The sequence below is a fragment of the Hydractinia symbiolongicarpus genome, chromosome 5 (genome assembly GCF_029227915.1).
Source record: "Hydractinia symbiolongicarpus strain clone_291-10 chromosome 5, HSymV2.1, whole genome shotgun sequence".
Lineage (NCBI taxonomy): Eukaryota > Metazoa > Cnidaria > Hydrozoa > Anthoathecata > Hydractiniidae > Hydractinia > Hydractinia symbiolongicarpus.
In genome coordinates this window covers 26,447,566-26,472,511 of record NC_079879.1, presented here as the reverse complement: position 1 = coordinate 26,472,511, position 24,946 = coordinate 26,447,566, and the positions used below count along the sequence as shown (strand labels likewise).

General features: G+C 32.8%; 1 protein-coding gene across 3 annotated transcripts; it reads right to left on the bottom strand.

Moving 5' to 3' along the window:
* Window positions 1-296: 296 nt before the first annotated feature.
* On the bottom strand, window positions 297-13,446 carry LOC130645715 (DDB1- and CUL4-associated factor 6-like). 3 transcript variants are annotated; one of them, XM_057451797.1, is made up of 10 exons: window positions 13,304-13,446; window positions 12,471-12,872; window positions 5,942-6,040; window positions 5,699-5,812; window positions 4,048-4,292; window positions 2,471-3,668; window positions 1,737-1,893; window positions 1,128-1,213; window positions 940-1,042; window positions 297-558 (listed from the first exon to the last, which is right to left on the bottom strand). In XM_057451797.1, the coding sequence occupies exons 2-10, from the start codon at window positions 12,804-12,806 to the stop codon at window positions 482-484; spliced, it is 2,415 nt and encodes an 804-aa protein (XP_057307780.1). In that variant the 5' UTR covers window positions 12,807-12,872; window positions 13,304-13,446; the 3' UTR covers window positions 297-481. The 3 variants fall into 3 exon arrangements, 2 of the variants coding, with proteins under 2 accessions (XP_057307780.1, XP_057307779.1); XM_057451796.1 differs by lacking the exon at window positions 13,304-13,446 and having other exon boundaries at window positions 12,471-12,903; XR_008982727.1 differs by lacking the exons at window positions 297-558; window positions 13,304-13,446 and having other exon boundaries at window positions 1,692-1,893; window positions 12,471-12,905.
* Window positions 13,447-24,946: the final 11,500 nt, after the last annotated feature.

The following is a 24,946-nucleotide window of genomic DNA, read 5'->3' as shown; positions in this document are numbered from 1 at the left end:
TTTGTCTTGTTTTTTTTTTGTCAAAAAATTTGATTGTTTGATCGATTAAAACAGAAGACATTCCATTGTAGTTTGCGGGCCGATAACAACATTACAACCCTGGAAGCGGGCTGTAAATCCATTATCGGTCCGCAACAAAAACAAAGGGCTGATATTTTAAATTACCGCCCGAGGCTGTCATATTTACGCGCAATAAAGTTGTAATATTATCCAGAGAACGCCCCCTAAATGAGTTGTAACAAAAGAAGAACACTTTTTTGAAAACATTACGAAACAATCTATTCGATTTATATATACACAGGGCTACTACTGTATATGTTACAAATTTTATTTACTAAAAATTAAGATGAGATTTACTTAAATATGTCTTTTGGACGTTTTATTTCATCTTTAAAAAACACACGACAGATATTGCTTTTGAAAATTTGCTGAAAGCTGCGACACGAAATATGAAGTGAGTGTTTTAGACAAGCTAAAAATTCTAGCTAAATTCGTTATCGTTGTCCATGTCTTCTGTTTCTACATCCATCTCCATTTGCCGGCGGCTGTCTCTTCTATCTAAGCAAAAAATATCATAGGTAGTAAGTGCATTCAGTATTTTTTTAAGTAAGGTATTCCACTTTATAGTAGGGCGGAAGCCTTAAAATACCTGGAAATTTTGGTCATGCTTATAATTTTTGCCTTGGTAAAAGCGCCCAGACACTCGCTTGATGATTTATCTGATTAAGAAATTGCTGGAATCTCGTGGAAACGAGGCTAAATAAACTCTAATAAATCATTTACTTGTACGCTGTTATATTTTCAATTGAAAGGAAGGTTAAGAAAAGGTTAAGAATTTAGAAAAGAATGGAATCTTATTGAAAAACATATTTATGTAAATTACATCAGACCAAAACATATACATTCAGAACCACACTCAGAAAAAGACGGTATCCTTACTTCTTATACTTCCAAACGAGGCTAGCATTCTTAACACGAAGGAGGCTGGTACAGTGATAGTGTCACGACTCTCCTCCAACATTCTTTCATTTCGCTTCACAATCTATACATCAATTAGAGACAACTATTTGATTGAACAGGAATAACTGATGGCATGGGAAAAAATTAATTAAATACTCAGACGTTACCTCTGTTAGTTCTGAAAGGTCTGCTTCTTGTTCTGATAACGGCGCCCAAATTTTTATGTCGCGGTCTATGCCACTTGTAGCAAGAACTGAAGAAAATAGTTTAAAAATTTTAATTATACATATGCACAAGACGATCAATATTTTTTTTAATTAAAACTCATTTGAATTATAAGCCTGAGGGATAACACTGAAAGAGACTAAAAAATAGTATTACCCGTACTAAGACTTATCGCGAGGTTCAACAAAATTGTGAAATACAACATTGCGCCATATAGGGGGACAGCTTGGGATAGTTTTTATTTTCGTCATTTAACTTGTTACAAGACCTTGAACAAATGATTCCTCAATTCTTTGTTACACCTTTCTTTTCTTTTGTCTTTTTTTTAAAAAAAATTTATTAAAATATACAGGTCACTTTCTTTCATTTTCAAATTCTACTGAAAATATTTTTTAATCTGCATAACTTAGAAAGGGGTTTCTATTAAAAGGGAGAGGTGAATTTTCATATATTTTTTTAATCGGGGAAAGGGAGGAGGTTATAACTTATAAAGATATCGATCATACTTTAAATCTGCCAAAGAAAGTGTGACCATCCTTCGTTTAACTCACTTGGATCATATGGGTGTGGCTGCACACAGTTGACAACGTGACGATCTCCTTGTAAAGACATGACCAACTCCCCAGTATGACGATCCCATATAAATATTCGACCGCAGTCACTACCACTTAAAACAAAATGATCTCCCCAAAAATTTGCTTCTTTTATCTAAAATAATATATATGACATATATTTTTTAGTTTACCTATACCAGATAGGAATTAATTTTGGCGGAAATAAATTTTCGCGAGGTTTTGTCAATTTCGGGAAAATTATTTCCTCTTTCTGCAAAATTTGGATTCTTTCTTTGTTTGTAAAAAACTGCTTACAGTGATTTTTTTTTCTCTGAATTACGTATGCACCTTGACAAGCATTATAAAATAAGATACAAAACGTCATCAAATTCTTTTTGCGTGAAATTCAATACAAAAATAATACAAGGTAGGCAAAAACTAAATTCCATGATAATTCATTGATTTCTTGATACACTCAGATTAAAACCCAAAATTAATTTCTTTCTTTTTGGGTCTCTGACGGATTTTTCTGAAATTAGTGATCTTTCTAATCCTAAATAAATCCTTAAACAAACAGCTCCTATTGATTGAGAATCTGTTATGCTAAAACATTGGAATGAAGAGGAAATAAAAAAGACACGTTTACTGCTGGTTGTATACACACGGTGTCTGTAGGCAGCAATAAGCAAAAGTAAAAAGAACATACAGCATAAGTCATAACATTTACCCACCATAGTCCTTGCATTTCTATGTCCTTTATAAACCATTGAAGTATTCGGCATATAAATGCGATCCGGGATGGCATAATTACATTCTTTTATACCTCGCCTGTTTCTGTATGTTTTTAAAAAACCCTGAATGCGCATCGCTGCAACATCTCGATCAAGATGTTGTCTTTCTATCTCCCTCTCATAATTTACCGCATTGTTACTAGATGAAATACCATGTTCCTCAGATACGAAAGGAGTATGATCCACTGATAGACTTGCAGTGTTGTTTACGTTATGACTTACGTCTTCCAAGTGGTTATCACCTTGCTCTAAAGTGAAATGTTGATTGACACTGCTGCTATTTGAAGCACCTGCTTTAACATTGCTCAGAAGAGGAGTGGTTTCACTTAAACCGTTTTGCTTACTAGAACTGTCATTTACACTTTTATCTTCGTTTCCATCAATTATTGCGTTACTATCTATATCAGCACTTGTACTAGTTTGACACTTCAATGAAACATCTATACCGTTCACGCCAGTTTCAGCTACAATATTCTCATCAACAGAACTTTGAACAGCATCACTGTCATGAGCGTTTTCTGTAGTTTTGTTTTGTGAATATAAACTGTTGTTTGCGACATCCACCTTTTGTGCAGGATCGTTAGCATTTTCGAAGGCGTTATCCGCGTCATGCATCATCCAGTTTTCATCAACACTGTCTAACGAACATTCAAGATTGTTATTAGTAACACTTTGATCTGTGTTTGTCGCATGCTGGTTGGTAACAACATTGGTTGATGTGTCTTGCCCGGTTTCATCTGATGCTTCAGCAACACTAGAACGAGCTGCTGTTCTGCTTTCATCAGATTGACTAGAACCGTTAGAAGTCCGTCTTTCACTGGAATACATAGCATCTTCCAACCATCGAGTAAAAAGCTCAGACATTCTTTGCATTAACGTGTTTTCTGGTGTACTTTCATCTTCTGTCTCTGGACGAGCTTGTGGACCTGTATCGGACCAATCACCGCGCAATCGAAGGCGTTTAACAGGAGGCAGTTCTTCTGAGCCTTCAGAAATGTGACCGTTACATGCACCATTCTGGTCTATCCTTTCCCCTCTATTTTCTTTCAGTTCCATAGTTTTTCCTGTGCCATCTTTAACAGTAAAGGCGTAGACATAATCAGTACAGTAGCTGACGAGTAAATCCTTACCGTCATCACTAGAAAAGAGATTTTTTAATTCGAGATTAAACAAGAAAAACTTTCTACATCAAAAGCATTTTGTTGTTTAATTATCTTGTAAATTGAGATGCTGTTACAGATTGACGACAGGAAGGTTACATTAAAAATTTAGCCTTAATTTTTCAATGCAAATAAAATATTAACTTCAACTTAAGTAGAAAAAAGAAGAACCCAAGGACGATCATTGCATTTTCCAGAATTTCTGTGTCCAAAAAATTCTTAGTAGATACGTATTCAAGTTATCTTTAAAGTGTGGTCTCGAATGAACATCCAATGAAAAAGTCGTTCATTGACTTTGATTCTCTGTCGAATATAACTTTACAAACTTGTACCAAAATTTACACAAAACTCCTGTACCTGTACTGCAATGACGTCACACGACAAGACATATCTTTTTTTAGCTTCTCCGGTTTAAATCGGGAAAACAAGCCGGGCATCCACCCTCTGTTTTTGTTGACACTTCTAGTGTCGCAACTTGTGCCTAACGTTCTTCGATCAAATACACGAACATTGCTATCCTTGCAGCCAGCCGCAAGTTCATATGGTGCTAGTGGATTCACACTGATCGAGGTGACAGCATGCCTACAGTCTATGAGAATATCCTACAAGAAATTATAAAATGTAAAAAATTCTTTAGCATATAAAATCGATAGCATAGTTAAAACCGTTCATGTCAATTCTGGACACACATATTTTTAAAAAGAGGTTAATTTAGATATAAATTTTGTTTCAAAACAAAGGGGAATCGACATATTCAAAATTTATTACCTTTTTATTAAATATATCTAACCGTGTTTCGAAACATAATACAGTTAACTCCCTGCAACTCAAACACCGGATATAACTTAAATTTTCTTTATATCAAACTATTTCCTTGGGTCCCTTTGAACTTTCATTAATACTTTCTTACAAAAAACTTCGGTTAACTCGAACCTCGGATAACTCGAACATTGTTAACTCAACCCATTTTTCGTCACCTCTGAGACTTATTTCTTCAGATAGCTCAAACCTTTTACTCGAGAAAAGTAAAATCAAAGACTAGATAATTGTCAGATCATTTTAGTTTTTATTAATTCCTATGTAATAGATCGATAATGTTGTCTTTCAAGGAAAATTCAATTTACACGGGACTTGTATGCATTTTTATCGACAAGATTTCACTTTTTCCCGGTAACTGTTGCCCCACCCTTTAAAAAATGGCTTCCACTCGCACTATAATATCCTTTTGGACTAAATTCGGCTTAACGGAACCTTCATTAAACTCGAACATTTGTTAAGTCGAACTATTTTTTTCGGTCCCTTGCAGGTTCAAGTAACCAGTAGTTAACTGCATAACATCCGCATAGAAACAAATCAAAAAAAATTTATTAAGTGATAAATTATATTATATTTATTTTACCTTGACAGGATTAACACTCGCAGAAGGCCTATCTGGAAAATATAAGTAATTAATTTCACAAGTAAATTTTAATTTTTTTTATAAAGCAACCTTGACAGAGAAGATTACCAACGCAAATATTTTTAGTCAAGAATTTCGTATTCAGTTCAAAGAGTACGCCTGCATATAAAAATGGCATGATAGGGGAAATATATAATTAAAAAATTGTGGTGTAGGCAACTTATAAAGGTTTTTTTTACAGATTTAATTTTCCAGAAAGGTAATATACTACATCTAATTCGACGAATCTTCCAGAATCTCTATAATAATAGCTGGATTTTCCAGAATCTCTATAATAATAGCCGGATCTTCCAGAATCTCTATAATAATAGATGGATTTGCAGAATCTCTATAATAATAGCTGGATTTTCCAGAATCTCTATAATAATAGCTGGATTTTGTGATTCGAAATGGTGGTTGAATCGCTATTTTGTGTTAAAGATGCACGAAAAAGTAATGCACTGGATTATGTACAACAGCCGACAGGTGAGAACATGATAACAAGAATATGTATACGACAGGCCATGGGTTAACGACTAGTGACTAAAAACTATAAAACATTTTTATCACCTCGCTACATTCCTGACAATAACATTTTGTTTTCGTTCTTAAATCAAACATTCGGACAGTTCCATCTTCACCACAAGATAGAAATGTGTTCGGGTCACCTTGTGTAACCATCACCTAGAAAATGCAATATAGATAAATACAAAATGTGCAATAAGATTTCACTTTACCTTTAAAGTACTTAGTTGAAAATCCTCAGTGAGAAAATTTATCGTACAAAACCTAAACATCGCAAATTAAATTTACCTCGTACGCAGTACCAGAATGGCAATTAAAATAATTTTGTCCATAATGTGTTCCAAGTTCATTGAAATGTAACATACCATCTCCAGAACATGATACAATCTGAAAGAAAGGATATTTTTGATATAAAAATAAACTGACATTTTCCATGCAATTGACTTCCAAAATAAGTTTAGTCTCAAACTTTCTAGTATATATATATATCAATTTTATTCTAAGTTCATATACATCACTGCATTCACTTACCTATTTATTTCCCATCATACAAACTGAAGTTTCTATATATATTTTTTTCAATGATCCAATAACTGGGGAAATACAATTTGGTTTGCACTAAAAATTTCTGTGCAAGCTTGGTTAGGACCTTTACTCCCAAAATTTGATTGCAAACAAACATGCAGATCCCAAGTTATTGAGTCATCAGCAAAAAATTAAGCAAACAAGTGTCATTTTGGCAAAAAAATTTCACCTTTATAATATCTATGCATTGATAAAGTTTGAATGCACATCACTTAACAGGTCTAAAACTATTGAAATATGACATCATAATTTATGCAGCATAATTAAATCTGAAATGTGAATATCTTGAGAACGAAAAGAGCTTTTTAAAAAATTTAAAAAGACTTGTTAACCAAGTTTTTAAGCTCAATACAGTCAACAATATTTTATATCCTGGTTCCCTAAGACAAATTTCTTAAGTTCGCACAAAAAATCATCCTTGTCTTTCTTTCCCCTGTAAAAAACCACCTTCTCCAAATATACTTTCTTTTTAATCACTTAATTTGGAAATTTTGAACCAAGTTTTTCCTTGCGAATTAAGTGTAAATTTTTGCAAAGAAGAGAAAAGAAAAACGACTAACAATGCAAACATTAGTAGCAAAACCAAAAGTGTAACAGTGCAAATACTGCGATTAAAATTAATGACAATAAAAGTCTTTTGAAGAATTTCCTTGATATGTGTTCCAATTTCTAGGCTACTTTAATGGGATAAATTTTCGCGGGGATTAAATTTCGTGGATTTGGGTCCGCGAAAATATGTCCCTTCCAAAATTTGAAAACAGGCCATCTGTGAAAATTTGTCCCTGCGAAAGTTTTTAAAAATTGCTCGATCCGCGGAATTTTAAATTTTGGGTTATCTTTGTTTTCAAAGTCTGAGGCCTAATTTTTCAACCCAGTACTGAAGATGAAAAAATCACAAGTAGATTGTTTTAAGTAGCTAGTTTTAGCATGTGTTATACTTTTAATGATTCTAGAAATAAATCAAGTTTAAAAACTACTTAATCAAGTACAACAGATATAATTTCAGCTGGCTTTGCTTGTTTGTTTCGACTGTTTCTACACTTAGGTCCGGTTCTGGCAGCAGCCTTTAATACATCGTTCTGATGTCACCATCTCATCACGGTTTCTTGGATGGAAAAGCAGACAAATCTTTACTCTTTTTCTTTTTTGTCGCATTTGGCAGGGAACCCGCATCCCAAGATTGAACAAAAAATGACCCAAGAATAACTTTCTCTTTAAGCTCAGTATACAATTCTGTCACAAGCGCCATATATCTGTCGATTAGCACAGTTCCCGGAATCTAAACAGTCACCTTGCAAGCTATTTTAAGCCCGCCTTGAACTAATGTCGCCGATGTTGTTTATTACTGTTTTTATAGCAAACATGTCGAAAACATTACCAAATTCATGCAAACACTATAAAACTTCTCTGTCTTGAGGGTTCCAGATCTGTCTGTAATAATGGAATCCCCTTATTACACTAGTAAATTTAAAAACCATTTCCTGCCTGTTAGTTGAAGCTGTTTCGTCTGATCTTTCAAAGTGACAGTTTCTATTTTTGAATTAGCTTTTTGTTCGTGTAGACAATAAAAACAAAAAAAATCCTTTATATTGTTTCGAGCCTTCAAATATTATATTACGGGAGTTATGTTGGAATTATTTTGACCATGCTTGGAAGAAGCAAGAAGTGTATTCAGCACCTTCTTCTGAGAGCCTAATCCCAACCACCGCCCCTGTAGACAAGATACTTCAGTGCAGCTTGTTGTATTGTAAATCTTTTTCATCAGTGTTAAAACTAAACGAAGAAGCTATTCATGAAGAAATTCAGATTGAGTCTCTTGCCAGCCTTATGGATAAACAATTGAAAGTTCCTTACACCTACGAAGTGAAATAGTAGTGGATGAATTGGATGAAGAATCAGCTTTTTTATATTTCGTTTCGTTTTTTATCTAGTTGTGTTTATTCTACCGGACGTTATAATTAACGTTATAATAAGAGCTTTGAACTAAAATGTACAACTACACTTTGTCTGTAGAAATGACCGGTCTTACAAGGGTCGATGAGACATTTGACAACTTATTTTACTTTTTTCAAAAAATTGCTATTATGACCCCATCCGCAAAATTAAGTCATCATCATTATCATCATTCTCGGCTTAACGTCCGTTTTCCATGCTAGCATGGGTTGGACGGGGTATATTAATAACCCTCTTCCAATCTCATCTAGACTGTGTTAGATCTAAACTAAACTTCCTTTGTATCAAGTCTGTCCTTATAACCTCCTGCAAGTCTTTCTTGGTCTGCCTCTGGGCTTTGCCCCAGGAACTATCAAGTCTCTACACTTTCTTACCCAATTATCCCCCTCCATTCTTTCCAAGTGCACAAGCCAATTTAATCTTCTTATCTGGATAACATCTTTAAATCTACGGATACTTAGCCTGCTTCTTAGCTCATCTGAACTCTTTCTGTCTCTCAGATTGGCGTTACACATCCATCTAACCATTCTCATATTATTCCTTTCTAAACGATCAAGATCTTCTTGCTTCACTGCCCATGTCTCACTACCATACAACATAACACTTCTTACACAGGCCTCATACAACCTACCTTTTAACTCAATTGACAAGAAGCTGCTAGTCAACAAAGGAAGTAACTCTCTGAACTTTTTCCAAGCAGAACCTATCCTGCAAGTAACACTTCTTCCAACACCCCCTTCACTGCCCAAAATATCAACTAAGTAACAGAAGTTCCCACAGGGTGGCCACAGAATTTGGTAAAAGAAATTCCATGACTTTTCCATGACTTTTCCATGACCAAAACTGTTAAGAAAAATTAAACCCCTAAATTAATCAATTTTCAAACAAACCATAAATTTCATTATTTAGAGAACAACTTTGCTGAAAAAAGTACAAGTACTTTTTTCTACATGATGAAAAACAACAAAATTGTGTCAAAATATAAAGAACATATATATTCATACAGAATATTCATATAAAATCAGAACTTTAAAAAAAATTGACTAGAAAAACAACAAATATCAACTAACATCCTATATAGAGTCTGTGAGCATTGACGTTACTTTTCTTTCTGAAGATCCTTAGCTTCTCCACAGCTTTATCTAGTTTGGCTATGTTAGCTTCGGTTACCTTCCTTCTAAAAGCATTTGCTTTACCTAAAACGTCCATGTTCTCAGATTCCTCAGCTTTGTAGCAGAGTTTTTCAATATCCATGTTCAGTGCATTGATGGATGAGATTAATCCTTTCTTATAGTTTTTAACATTGTTGATTCGTCTGTTATTGATTTTCGTTTGTTTGATTTCTTGTCTTCGTTGACTTTTCTTTTTTGGTCTTCCAGATGTGTTCCGTATCTTTGTCTAGCAGCTTTACAACTTTTCAACAGACCATTACTCAATTGATACTCATGCAAATCCACATTGGATGATTGTAGGTGGTCATATACAACTCTTTGGCTAACAATAGATTTCTCTTGAAGTTTCTCAATCAACAGTTCTTTATACTAAATCCCCGTTCAACAGCAGATTGACTGTGTGATAATGTGAAGATCACTTTACAGATGGCCTATAACGCTTTTTAATCTTTGAAATACGGCCTTAGGAATTCATCCACTCTTGATTTGCTGAAATCAAATTGCACAAACTCTTCCTTAGTAGGTGCGTCGAGCGATGACAAGAATTTCTCAAGCTCTTCTTTTGCCGAATCTGCCACAGAAGGCAACACATGATCAACCTGATGAAGCTTTTCAACCAGAGATATAAACTGACTTGTAGCTTTCTGTTGGTTCTGTACCATATTGACTGGTGATAATGAGGAGGAGCATCGAAAGATAAGATACTTCAAGGGACTTCTCTCTTGTAGCTTCAATATCAGATTAGTTAGAAAAGCCACACAATCTTTTCGGAACTGATGTTTTACCCCATGTGTTATCTCTTATGACCGCAAGATAGCCTTTACAGCTGTGCCTGTGTTCACCATGTCAACTGGCAACTGATTCTGGACCTCCTCAACATCAATGTTAATAAGTTAATATATTCCTGTCCCATGCTACAAGCTAGAACTATGCTAGGACTCCCTTCCTTAGATGAAACATTGATTGAAAACGATTTTACCACACAGATTACATCAATATAAGTTATCATTGCTTGTAAACTAAGCAGTCACATGACATAATGTATAATAAAACAAATTTATAGTATAATAAAACCAAACACAACTATGTTATATTGCAACAAAGCTTGACAATGAAACTTTTCAAAAAATTGAAATTAAGTTTTCTTGAAATTTATGCTACAAAATATAAACTGCAAAAATATTTAGCCAGTCAAAAACCTAGGTTGTCAAGGAAAAAAAGTTCCATGACTTTTCCATGACTTTTTCATGAAAATCCTGTTTTCCATGACTTTTTCCAGACGAAATAAAATTCCATGACTTTTCCATGATTTCCAGAAATTCCATGACTTGTGGCCACCCTGTCTCAACTATGTATCTCTAACGAGCAACTGTTGTACATCATTGAAGCCGGAAATACTTCATTCTCTATAATCTCACCTTTGCAACGCTTGCATACAAACTGAATGTCAGCTCTTAATCTTCCACCAATACTACTGCACTTCTTATGTACCCAATGCTTGCAAGTCTGACAAAAATTTGAGTTACTACCAACCCCTTTCCTGCAAACTTCACAAGGCCACTTTCCAACTACAAGGTCACACTTGGCTGCAATGCTACTAATCATGACTTTAGACTTTGCTGTGTTCACCCTTAGCGATTTCTCTTCTAGTCCTTTCTTCCACTTCTCAAACTTTTCAACTAATTCTTCCATCAACCCTGCTATGAGAACCAAATCATCTGCATACAATAACTCCCATGGACAACCTGTTCTAAACTCCATCGACAGCGCTTCTAAGACTAGAACAAACAACAAAGGTCTAAGTACAGAACCCTGATGTACACCAACATTTACACTAAATTCATCACTAAGTGAATCTAGTGTCTTACTTCTTAAAGTCAGCCAAGAAAGTGGTGAAGGACGTGAAAGTTATATCGGGGAAAGGGTGTGTTTCCCAGCATAGGTTGCTGGTTTGTGATATTATCTTGAAGAGTGTTAAAGAAGCCAAGAGAAAGTACAGGCCCCGTCGTAGTAATGTCTGGAAGCTGAAAGAAGAGATTGTAGCAAGACAATTTAGTGCAATTTAAGTCCCCGTGAAAAATTAGAACATCCCACATGCTAAAATTTCGCGGATGAGCTCAAACGCGAAATTTAATCACCACGAAAATTTACCCCATTAAAGTATTTAACCAGTTTACACAGAAAATATTTTAAATCCACAATTTTATATATTTTTAGGAGAATTATTCTTTGCTAATGACAGACTGGTCTATTTTTTTCTTCCTGTAGGATTAAAAATTATTTAATTAGTTGCCAGTTGATCTCTTTGATGCATGTTCTGTCTGTACTTTTGACCTCAGGCTTTATATTTACAACATCAAAACCTGCTATAATCTGTTTAAAACTGCAGTTATTACCTTATTAATGTATTGTCACCAAATTTGAACTGAAATACAGTATATACAGTACAGTCCAGATCGTTCGCGTTGCTAAACGTTGCTTTTTATAAAAAGAACTTTTAAAAGTTTCGCATGTTAAAAAATATATTTCGACGATAAAGAAATATTACTAAAAGTTTTAAAAGTAGCATTAGTTTTTTTAAAATAATTTAGATCATTGGATTTGTTGTTTTTTAAAAGAGCTTGTGTTTTTTAAATATATCAGATTAAAATCACGTTACTATAATTAGTTTCGTTGTTAAAAAAAATTAAAATTCAATGGCCTTCGCGTTTAATTTTTTCTTGCGCAGAGTATTGTTTTTAAACAATGTTTCTTGCTATGCTTTTGTTTTTAACACGAAGCAATTATTTTCGCACAATTCGAAAGGAACTCGCTATCCTATTGTTTTTTTTTAATGAAAGCAATTATTTTTGCAAGTTGAGCGTACGCGTACGCTTACATCTGGACTGTACTGTAGATAACTAAATCTGAGGTAAGAATTATAGTTAAATTCCCTAACTCATTTTACAGTATTTTTTATTGCTACACTTCAGCTGTTTAAGATGTTAAAGTCACAATCAAGTATTGTCCCACAACATATACTTCACATAACTGTCATTCTATACATGTTATAATACTTCTTGTAAATCACAATGTTAAATTTAGAAAACAATAAAATCTATACAAACCTTCATATCAGATGTGCAAGGTAAGAACTTCGCACTGAAAATATTTGCTCGGTGGCCAGATTCAACAGAATGTAACAGCTGTTCAGCATACACATTATATATATTTAACAAGTAGTCATCAGATCCAGTAAGTAAAAGGTATCCATTAGTATTCCAAGATAATGTGTTCACACAACCAGAATGTCCATCAAGAACAGACCATCTTTTTAATCTGTGGATAAAATTTTTACTTGATCTAGTTTTCTTGTAAATATTCCAAGGTTTAACAACACCATATTGGCTCCAAATGACATTTTTATGTATACTTTCATGATGAAAATAATTAAGTTTTTCCATTATAAAATTACGTCTGTGTCATTGCAAATGGTGGAAAAAATGCCATCCATGTTTTGACAAGATGTGCTAAAATAAATTTATTAAGAGCAGGTTAGGGATTGCCTATAAAGTAAAAAAAAAGGATTGAATCATATTGTTTCATATTTTAATTAACACAATTTGCTATAAAACTTTAAAACAAGATTAAAATCATATCACATTTTTTTAATGCAATTGTTTTAAATTGTATGGCCATAGTTTTATTTTTTTTTGATTTGCTTTATATCGTTTAATTTTGCTCATTTCAGCATTCAAGATTGTTTAAAAATATTTTAAAAAATGATTTGGCTGCAAGATAGCAATGTTCGTGTATTTGATCGAAAAACGTTAGGCACAAGTTGTGACACTAAAGTGTCAACAAAAGCAGAGGATGGATGCCAGACTTTTTTTGTAGATTTAAACTAAAGAAGCTGAAAATATAAAATAATTCTATGGATACTGACAAGTAAATATCTCACCACAACTACTTTCATGTTTCCTGTAAGTTTGTCAGGTTGAGTGTAAGTTCATCATATTGTTTTCAGACATCTCTGTTCAAATTGATTTAATATGATTATAATTAAGTGACAGTAACCCTTTTAAGTCTAAAATGTTTTTTTTGCACTTAAAGGTAATTTTCAGATATATCCATATTTTTTATATTGTAACACTGTTGTCACAATTTTATAGTTATAAATATAAAGAAAATTGCCTTTAAACACAAAACATCATGCAAAATTAATTACTTTTGCTGAATATAGCTTTAGTGCTAATTCAGTGCGGATTTAGCTATGGTGTACTTGTGTAAATATACACCAGTAAAAATTTGTCTCCAAAAAGTTAAGTGTATCTCTGCAAGCCTGTTTTTTCTCAATATTACGCCCAAAGTTTAAACAAATCAGAATAACACCCTCCCACAATTGGGTTCGATGGTCTTGTTTCTGTTAGAAAATACAAATCGCTGCTTTTTCGTCCTGCAAAATACATGATTTTTAAAGTCAGTGCAAGCTTCAGTTTTTTACACCAGTTCTGCTAGAGTAAGTCTGATTGGGCAGGTATAGGCAACTAGTGTAGAATGCAAACCTTACAGCAGTCCAAGACTTTAATGCAAGCAAGAATAGCATAGACAAAAATAAAATGACTTTTCGTGGCTCACTTAAGAGGAAGGTAATCATAGTGAAGCTTCATAATCGTTTTAGCAAACTTTTTAACTTGATTAGTATAGGTTCGTTTACATTTTTTGGTAATATCTTTACATCATATTTTTATATTTTAAGTCGGATTTTGTTGCTCGATATTTCAGAGTGCATCTAGTTAAGGAATTGTTGGTAGAGCTACAGTGAAGCAAGGCAATGAAAGATATATAACACAGATATAAATGGGATCAATTTTGTGGCAGATTTATGTAATTTTAGGTTGCTACATATTTTGTTTAGTTAATTTCTAGCTTTATAGGTTTTTACTGATAAACAATTAAAATTATTTTTTTTAGCTGCAATGATGAATACTTGAAACGATCTCAATACGATTTTTAAAAAGATTTTTTTTAAAAAAATCATTCTAATTTGTTTCAAAATAGTTTTAAATCACTTTGACAACTGTTTTGTAATCAGTTCCAAATAGTTTCACATTCATTTGCCAATCGTTTTAAATAAACTATATAAATTTTAATTTATGGTCATGTCTAAATAGCCAATACGTAAAAATATAGCTATAGGCAACGTTGTAGTGAGAACCAGGCCTGGAAATTTGGCGAAAACAAACATTTTGTTTCCACGACGTTACCGCGAATCAATAAAGACGGTAACGATAAATCGTTTCCCTTGAAAAATATTCCACATTATGAGAATTTTATATTATAATATATATATATATATTATTTATATTATAATATTTTACTACTTTAAAATACGTCTTGTGACTAGCTAGGCCGATTATGAAATGGTTCCCCCTTATTTATTGTTTTAAAGCTAATCGTTACTGTCGTTAACGTATTGTTTCCGCAAGGTTCACTTCGCAGAACAAAAAAATGTTCTGATCGTTTTCTTCAGGTTCAAATCATGGTAACGATGGATCGTTTCCCTAGACTCCACAAATTTTCAGGCCTGAGACCTGGGCAATAGACAGCGCCCTAACCCGGCGCCATGGCAAGTTTCATAGACCTTTTAAATGTTTACATTTTTCGTGGAAAGCACTTTTGGCTTTAACAATTGCATAGCAGGCAAAAAGATGCAGCGCTAGGTTAGGATTTTAGTCTTCTTCTTTTTTCACAAAGGTACAGTACCGTGAAAAGGTTTGTTAACATTGTGATTCGTGTTTATTTCATGTTACGCATGAACCACGATAGTCCATGATGCGTATTTTTTTAACAATCATGGACATCCCAATCATGTTTCGTGGACTACAGTACAGTCTGAATGTAATCTACCACGTACACGCTAATATCACACCTTTGCGTGGAGGACGGCAGTCGTTTGTCCTTTGTTATAATTAAATCTCTTAAGGAATGTGCGAGTTCATATTTGCGTGTTAAAAAACAATGCACTTGCGAAGAAATATCGGAGCAATTATATTTCTTGTAATAGCGAGATGCATTGTGTAAATGTATTGATAAGCTATTCCCTTAAGTATTAGCGTGAAGTAAATAAATAATAAAAATCTTTCGCGAAGCTTTATAATACATTGCGCGAGAATGTATTGTTGATTTAATTACTTAAAAAGATTCCAGTGTGTTTAACACATTGAGAAGCATTGTTCACAACTATTAAATGACTCACGCGTTTTTTTATTAAAAGAATACAACCACGGTTTATTTTTGTAAAACAAATGGTGTATATTCTGAAATAAATACAATATCTACATTTCTCGATGAAAACATTTCCTTCTTAAAAAACAACGTAAAATAGTCCTTCCGCATACTTTTTTATTGAAACAAATAAAAACATTTCTATCGCCGCTTTTCAATTTTAAACTTTTAAAATGCAATCTAAAAAACATTTCTATCGCCGTTCTTCTTTTTTAAACTTTTAAAATGCGATCTTAAAAAACATTTCTATCGCCGCTTTTTGTTTCTAAACTTTTAAAAGGCAATTTAAAAAAGCATTTCTATCGCTGCTTTTCGTTTATAAACTTTTAAAATGAGATCATAAAAAACATTTTTATCGCCGCTTTTCGTTTATAAACTTTTAAAATGCGATCTTAAAAAACATTTCTATTGCTACTTTTTGTTTATAAACTTTTAAATGCGATCTTAAAAAAAACATTTCTATCGCCGCAGAAAAATTTAACTTTTCTAGACAAATGACATTTCGTAAAAATACAATCGCGTCCATGACGAAAAAGTATACATCATGCAAAAACTACGAATATGCTTTTTTAACTTGATAAAACCTAAAACAAACAAATTAACTTTAGTGAAAAACTTTTTTGAAAAAAAATTAAATTATACTGGCTATAAAATTTGTGGAGCTCACGAAAATAATCATGGGACACACGATCCTTCGTGGAGATACTAATATTAGCGTGGTGGCCATGATAGAATGTTTGTTATATATAAAGACCACGATTTTATCGTGGTTCGTGTGCACCACCCTCGTTACACGAACACGATGTTAACAAACCTTTTCACAGTACTGTAATGAATTCCATTGTCTACATTTTCAGCAGAAGGCTTTCGGCTCTGTGTGTGGCAGGAATAAAAAGATGCGGCACTAGGTGAAGCAAATTTACTTTTAGTCCATTTTTTTTACACAAAGGCATTTGTTAGGACATAGGTTAGAAGGCATCAATTCTACACCTAAAATTAGTTTAAATCTCAAACAATGCTTCTATGAGAAGAAATTGAAAGGAAAAGACCTCACTAAATCCAACCATTATTTTTCTGCTACGTAAATGCCTGAGTCAACAAAGAGCTTACTGAAAAAGAAAAAGTAAACAAACAAGTAAAGATAAAGTAAACAAATAACGTCACGCTGGAATTCTCCGTTCCAAGTTAGGTATAAAACCGGGATATTTCGGGAAATCGGAAAGGGCAATAGTCATGCGCAAACTGCTGCAGTGAAAACAAACCACAGTGTACTGCAGTCTGCAGGAGAAAATATAGGGCGTTTAGCTAGATTAAGTCATTGTTTTCAGCGTTTTTTGACATACTGTCGTTTTTTTATGATTTACTTATTAGTTGTTATATATGGCTTCTTATAACACACAAGATTTACGGGCAGAAGCTAAAGAACGATATCGAATCAAGCTGAATAATTGTGGGTTAATATAGTGCCCTTATCAACTTCCTGCTGATACTTGGGTTAATGATCCAACCGAATGGCCTGATGTCAAGTAGCCTGAAATATAACAGTGGAATGCTTTTTGCACTTGGAATAAACTGTAACTCTTGCTTCTAATTTTTTTGGACGTTCTATAAATATTTCAGTGCAGTCAATTATGCTGGTCAATCTTGGAAAATATTGACAAAATATATTTGGTAATGTTCTTATATGGTCAGGCCATTTAATTAGACCAGACATCTTGATGCAAATAAGATCAATCCATTTGCAGAAGATATCATTTAAGGATGTTTTGTTGCTGCAAATTTGATCTGCTAAACTTAGCCATGGTGTATTGAGCCTTAGTTTGACCCATGTCGTTAAAAGTTGGTCCTTGTAAGATAGTGGAGATCTATTTGTGGTTGACAGAAAAATTTCAAGATGTTCAGATATAACATTAAAACGTTCGACTGTTATACCAGTATAAAATTTAAATTTATCGGCTTGATCTTTTAGAGAACTGTAGCTTAGCATTTTTGACTTATTGTGTTGTAACTTATTTTCTGTAATTTGTTTTTGTGATAGAATCAAATCATTTTGAGTCTTCAGAAAATTTATTTCAAGCTGTAATTGTTCAGTTACCAATTTCAGTTTACTCATGTCAAAACAGTTTGTGTCCCTTTGGATTCCTTAGTACTAGTACTCTGAATATCTGTATCAGCAATATCAAAATCCACATCTGTTGAAAATGAACTTTGAGGAGAAAGCATGGTAGAATTAAGCATAGGAGGCGAAAGTGGTGTAACATTATTTTTGTTTATGTTTTGCTCACAAAGTGGTGAAGCAAATCTTGTTCTTTTTCGTGATGATTTAAATCTCCTAATCCTACTGAAATTTATTCCCTCTAGCTGTTGTGCATAAACAAACACTGATGGTGTATAATCAGGATGATAAGGGTTTGTAGAAGGCCTATAAAAGGCCTGTAAAATGCTCACCACAAAGATAAACATTTTTCCCTTTGGGGTTCCACATGCTACCATACTTATTAACTCTTTTGCAAGCGATAACCCATCTTTTACGGCGATCAGGATTATTACTAGGAAATTGAAAAAATTCAGGTTTGTTTTCCTTCATATTATGATTGGAACAACCATATGCCGCACAACTAAGAGGCATCTTGTTTGTTATCTAACTTTTTTAACTAACTTTCCCGCAATTTTAAGTATGCGCCATTACGTTATTTTCACTGCAGCAGTTGTTGCTAAGCAACAATGAAAAATCCGATTTGGTGCACGGAACGGAGAATTCATCAATCATTACGACTTTATATAATATGAATATATGTCGTCAATCAAAAGTTACCCATCTACACACAATGACAGTTTATAAAGCCTCAACAATAGAATACAATGCAAAAAGATCTATAGCTAGCTAGGCTAGCTAGCTAGTCTAGTTCTAGTTAGCTGGCTAGCTAGCTAGATAAAAATAAGTTACAGGTTTTACACGATCAATCAATATTTAAAATATATATTTAATCATCTTTATACTATCTATATACGTACGGCATGTTAATATTAAGTAATGTTAGTATAGAGAAGGAAAAAGCAAAGCCATTTTATCCAGAGTGCAACAGTCTACTAGTTAAATTAAAGACGTTTTGACGCAAATAAAAAAAATGGGAATGTGAAAATAAGGATAAAATTAAAACAATTGTTCCAGTCTATGACCATAAGCAAACGATGATATCCCGAATCAACTGGGTCGCTGTCCCTGAAAACCTACTATCATTTTCTGTATCATGGCTTCGTTCATTGTCATCAACATACATTAAACAATATTATACATTAATAAACGGCCTAATCAAATATATTTTTAAAATTTAAATAAAAATACATTTACACTGTTCATATTTGTCTAAAAAGAATCCAAGCCAGTAATTTAAGGGGAAGCACTTCATGGAAGGATCCATATAGTTTGTGAATATGTCGTATACTTGAACCTCTAACACAACCTCACCTTTACCCGACATTGTCGTATTCCTTTCCTCACGACAGCTCAACTGCATCCGACACGCGACGTTAAACAATTTATCAACGTCGTGATGTTGTTAATACATACTACTGCCTAATGTAATATCTTTGTAATATACAGTAATACACTGTAGTACTTAGTAATATGCCGTATTGTATACTGTAGTACTTAGTAATATGCCGTATTACTTTGTAGTATCCAGTAATACACTGTAATACCTTGTAGTATTCAGTAATACACTGTAATACCTTGTACTATTTAGTAATACACTGTAATACCTTGTAGTATTCGGTAATACACTGCAATACCTTGTAGTATTCAGTAATACACTGTAATGCTTAGTAATATACTGTAATACTTTGTAGTATTCGGTAATACACTGTAATACCTTGTAGTATTCAGTAATATACTGTAATACCTTGTAGTATTCGGTAATACACTGTAATACTTTGTTGCATTCAGTAATACACTGTAATACCTTGTAGTATTCGGTAATACACTGTAATACTTTGTAGTATTCAGTAGTACACTGTAATACCTTGTAGTATTCGGTAATACACTGTAATACTTTGTAGTATTCAGTAATACACTGTAATACCTTGTAGTATTCAGTAATATACTGTAATGCCTTGTAGTATTCGGTAATACACTGTAATACCTTGTAGTATTCAGTAATATACTGTAATACCTTGTAGTATTCGGTAATACACTGTAATACCTTGTAGTATTCAGTAATACTTTGTAGTATTTAGTAATACACTGTAATACCTTGTAGTATTCAGTAATATACTGTAATGCCTTGTAGTATTCGGTAATACACTGTAATACCTTGTAGTATTCAGTAATACACTGTAATACCTTGTAGTATTCAGTAATATACTGTAATGCCTTGTAGTATTCGGTAATACACTGTAATACCTTGTAGTATTCAGTAATACACTGTAATACCTTGTAGTATTCGGTAATACACTGTAATACCTTGTAGTATTCAGTAATACACTGTAATGCTTAGTAATATACTGTAATATTTTGTAGTATTCGGTAATACACTGTAATACCTTGTAGTATTTATTAATACACTGTAATACCTTGTAGTATTCGGTAATACACTGTAATACCTTGTAGTATTCAGTAATACACTGTAATGCTTAGTAATATACTGTAATATTTTGTAGTATTCGGTAATACACTGTAATACCTTGTAGTATTCAGTAATATACTGTAATACCTTGTAGTATTCGGTAATACACTGTAATACTTTGTAGTATTCAGTAATACACTGTAATACCTTGTAGTATTCGGTAATACACTGTAATACTTTGTAGTATTCAGTAGTACACTGTAATACCTTGTAGTATTCGGTAATACACTGTAATACTTTGTAGTATTCAGTAATACACTGTAATACCTTGTAGTATTCAGTAATATACTGTAATGCCTTGTAGTATTCGGTAATACACTGTAATACCTTGTAGTATTCAGTAATATACTGTAATACCTTGTAGTATTCGGTAATACACTGTAATACCTTGTAGTATTCAGTAATACTTTGTAGTATTTAGTAATACACTGTAATACCTTGTAGTATTCAGTAATATACTGTAATGCCTTGTAGTATTCGGTAATACACTGTAATACCTTGTAGTATTCAGTAATACACTGTAATACCTTGTAGTATTCAGTAATATACTGTAATGCCTTGTAGTATTCGGTAATACACTGTAATACCTTGTAGTATTCAGTAATATACTGTAATACCTTGTAGTATTCGGTAATACACTGTAATGCTTAGTAATATACTGTAATATTTTGTAGTATTCGGTAATACACTGTAATACCTTGTAGTATTTAGTAATACACTGTAATACCTTGTAGTATTCGGTAATACACTGTAATACCTTGTAGTATTCAGTAATACACTGTAATGCTTAGTAATATACTGTAATATTTTGTAGTATTCGGTAATACACTGTAATACCTTGTAGTATTCAGTAATATACTGTAATACCTTGTAGTATTCGGTAATACACTGTAATACTTTGTAGTATTCAGTAATACACTGTAATACCTTGTAGTATTCGGTAATACACTGTAATACCTTGTAGTATTCAGTAATACACTGTAATGCTTAGTAATATACTGTAATATTTTGTAGTATTCGGTAATACACTGTAATACCTTGTAGTATTTAGTAATACACTGTAATACCTTGTAGTATTCGGTAATACACTGTAATACCTTGTAGTATTCAGTAATACACTGTAATGCTTAGTAATATACTGTAATATTTTGTAGTATTCGGTAATACACTGTAATACCTTGTAGTATTCAGTAATATACTGTAATACCTTGTAGTATTCGGTAATACACTGTAATACTTTGTAGTATTCAGTAATACACTGTAATACCTTGTAGTATTCGGTAATACACTGTAATACTTTGTAGTATTTAGTAATACACTGTAATACCTTGTAGTATTCAGTAATATACTGTAATGCCTTGTAGTATTCGGTAATACACTGTAATACCTTGTAGTATTCAGTAATATACTGTAATACCTTGTAGTATTCGGTAATACACTGTAATACCTTGTAGTATTCAGTAATATACTGTAATACCTTGTAGTATTCGGTAATACACTGTAATACCTTGTAGTATTCGGTAATACACTGTAATACTTTGTAGTATTCAGTAATACACTGTAATACCTTGTAGTATTCAGTAATATACTGTAATACCTTGTAGTATTCGGTAATACACTGTAATACTTTGTAGTATTCAGTAGTACACTGTAATACCTTGTAGTATTCGGTAATACACTGTAATACTTTGTAGTATTCAGTAATACACTGTAATACCTTGTAGTATTCAGTAATATACTGTAATGCCTTGTAGTATTCGGTAATACACTGTAATACCTTGTAGTATTCAGTAATATACTGTAATACCTTGTAGTATTCGGTAGTACACTGTAATACTTTGTAGTATTCAGTAATACACTGTAATACCTTGTAGTATTCGGTAATACACTGTAATACTTTGTAGTATTTAGTAGTACACTGTAATACCTTGTAGTATTCAGTAATATACTGTAATGCCTTGTAGTATTCGGTAATACACTGTAATACCTTGTAGTATTCAGTAATATAATGTAATACCTTGTAGTATTCGGTAATACACTGTAATACTTTGTAGTATTCAGTAATACACTGTAATACCTTGTAGTATTCGGTAATACACTGTAATACTTTGTAGTATTCAGTAGTACACTGTAATATCTTGTAGTATTCGGTAATACACTGTAATACTTTGTAGTATTCAGTAATACACTGTAATACCTTGTAGTATTCAGTAATATACTGTAATGCCTTGTAGTATTCAGTAATACACTGTAATACCTTGTAGTATTCAGTAATATACTGTAATACCTTGTAGTATTCGGTAATACACTGTAATACCTTGTAGTATTCAGTAATACACTGTAATACTTTGTAGTATTTAGTAATACTTTGTAGTATTTAGTAATACACTGTAATACCTTGTAGTATTCAGTAATATACTGTAATGCCTTGTAGTATTCGGTAATACACTGTAATACCTTGTAGTATTCAGTAATATACTGTAATGCCTTGTAGTATTCGGTAATACACTGTAATACCTTGTAGTATTCAGTAATATACTGTAATACCTTGTAGTATTCAGTAATACACTGTAATACCTTGTAGTATTCAGTAATACACTGTAATACTTTGTAGTATTCAGTAATACTTTGTAGTATTTAGTAATACACTGTAATACCTTGTAGTATTCGGTAATATACTGTAATGCCTTGTAGTATTCGGTGATACACTGTAATACCTTGTAGTATTCAGTAATACACTGTAATACCTTGTAGTATTCAGTAATATACTGCAATGCCTTGTAGTATTCGGTAATACACTGTAATACCTTGTAGTATTCAGTAATATACTGTAATACCTTGTAGTATTCGGTAATACAATAATAGTAATACGTTGTTATATGGATTATTAAAACTTTAAACACGGTTGCTATTGCCCGCTATGACGTAAGTTGTAACCAATGACATGCCGCCCTTTACCTGGGTAATAAAGCTATATATGGGACTTTTCTGTCATTTGTATTTGGATGTCCAGTGTGATATTTAAGATGATTTAAGTTTGTTGTTTTTGTCCTCAGTGATCATACATTTTCCCCCGCCATTAGCTTGACTTTCGTGTAAGTCACTAGTCGAAAACCAACAACCGTTGCAAAGAGGCTACAATAAACACTCGACGACAGCATGTTGAATAAACAGTGGTACTCTGTAGTTTGACAAATCATTAGTATTATCCCTATTGTTTTTGTTTGATTTTTTATATTTTCAAATATCTATACGCCAATAAGATGAACACTACTGCGTTACCTAAATTAGACCAAAGCTAAGTTGTTTATTCTTGAGCTTCAACGATTATCTTTAATTTTGTAAACTTTGGGACGACAATATTTCTAATTGGGAATTTTTAACATCGATATGCGTGTGGCGTGGTGGAATGCAGAGGCAAGGGGGGATTGCGGGATTCCTACAATTTCGTATCCTGATGCTATAATATGCACTAATCATTGCCCCCCATGTTAGGATATATATAACTTGCTTCAGAGGTCCTGCAGTGTTTAATACTGGCTCTAATATTCCTTCACGGTGTTCTTGTAAGTCGAAATATCGAAGTTTTTTTTCGTGCATTCTTATCACCCTAATTTTTAAAAAATGTTGCAGATTAAAACAAAATAATACCAATACACCAATTCATAACAAAACAATTACATTTCCCGTTGTAAAAACCGGCGTATAAAAAAAAATTCCGACGAAATAGAATCTCTTTAGAAAATTTTTAGGCGATGTTTTATAGAACTGGAGTGTTGCACTAACTAATCGTTCATAATCTACACTTTGTGCTAAAAATGCATGAAGTATAAACTAGTATATAAATAACTAGCTGTATTATACTTCGTTTAGAAAGCGTTATACTATTTGACAGCCTGAGCGCTAATGAGAGGGTGGAAGAGAAGCGGAAAAGAAAATGAGATAAAAGACGTGCTGAATTACCTCCTTTTTTTTACTGCGTTATATTAAAATAGCAAGTGGTAACAAACTATAAAATGTCGTGCTTCTTTGTTTTGTTTAATAACTTTTTGTGTCTAGTAGCATGATTCGGACAAATACGTTTTTAAGCGTTTTAATAAATGTAGTTTACATCTTATGTAATTTTGGAGATATCGTAGATATATATTACGTTAATTATGCTGAACCTTATTAAGTGCACAATTTGTCAAGGCTGTTATTGGTCGAAAAACAAAAAGGACATATATAAAATCACTGTTTTGTCTAGAAAGTGTTTAAAATTTAGAACGATATCTTTTTTATTTGAACTTACTTTTGTTTTGTAGTGTTGAAGTGTTTTATTTTCTTTCTATTTTGCTTATTTACATGGGTTTATTATTTTTTTTATTTTACTAAACATTTTTTACAATTACTTGGCAGAAATATTTCACAGTCCTAAAGGTTCTGGACTGATATGTAGCTCTGCCAAAATTGTTTAAAAACAATGTATATATGTTAGAAATCAGATTATATTTGTATCAGTTATTTTTCTGTTTATGTCTTTCTCCATGAAGTATTAACGAAAGTTCAAGAGACTCGAGAAAGTGATTTGATAAAATGAATGCTGGAGTTATCAACTGTATTGTTAACAGGCCCCAGAATAATCTGGGGCGTTTTGTACGTTAAATGACTTGGGACTGGGTCAATTTTAGCAAAAAATGGGAAAATAAAAA

What these genes read in the sequence shown, in the direction of transcription:
- LOC130645715 (XM_057451797.1), bottom strand. Translation starts at nt 12,806, where the DNA reads ATGGAAAAACTTAATTATTTTCATCATGAAAGTATACATAAAAATGTC. An exon ending in CTTGCACATCTGATATGAAG is followed by an intron (nt 6,041 to 12,470) that starts GTTTGTATAGAT and finishes CCTTTCTTTCAG; the next exon opens with ATTGTATCATGTTCTGGAGA. An exon ending in CTCGTTTGGAAGTATAAGAA is followed by an intron (nt 559 to 939) that starts GTAAGGATACCG and finishes TTTTTTGCTTAG; the next exon opens with ATAGAAGAGACAGCCGCCGG.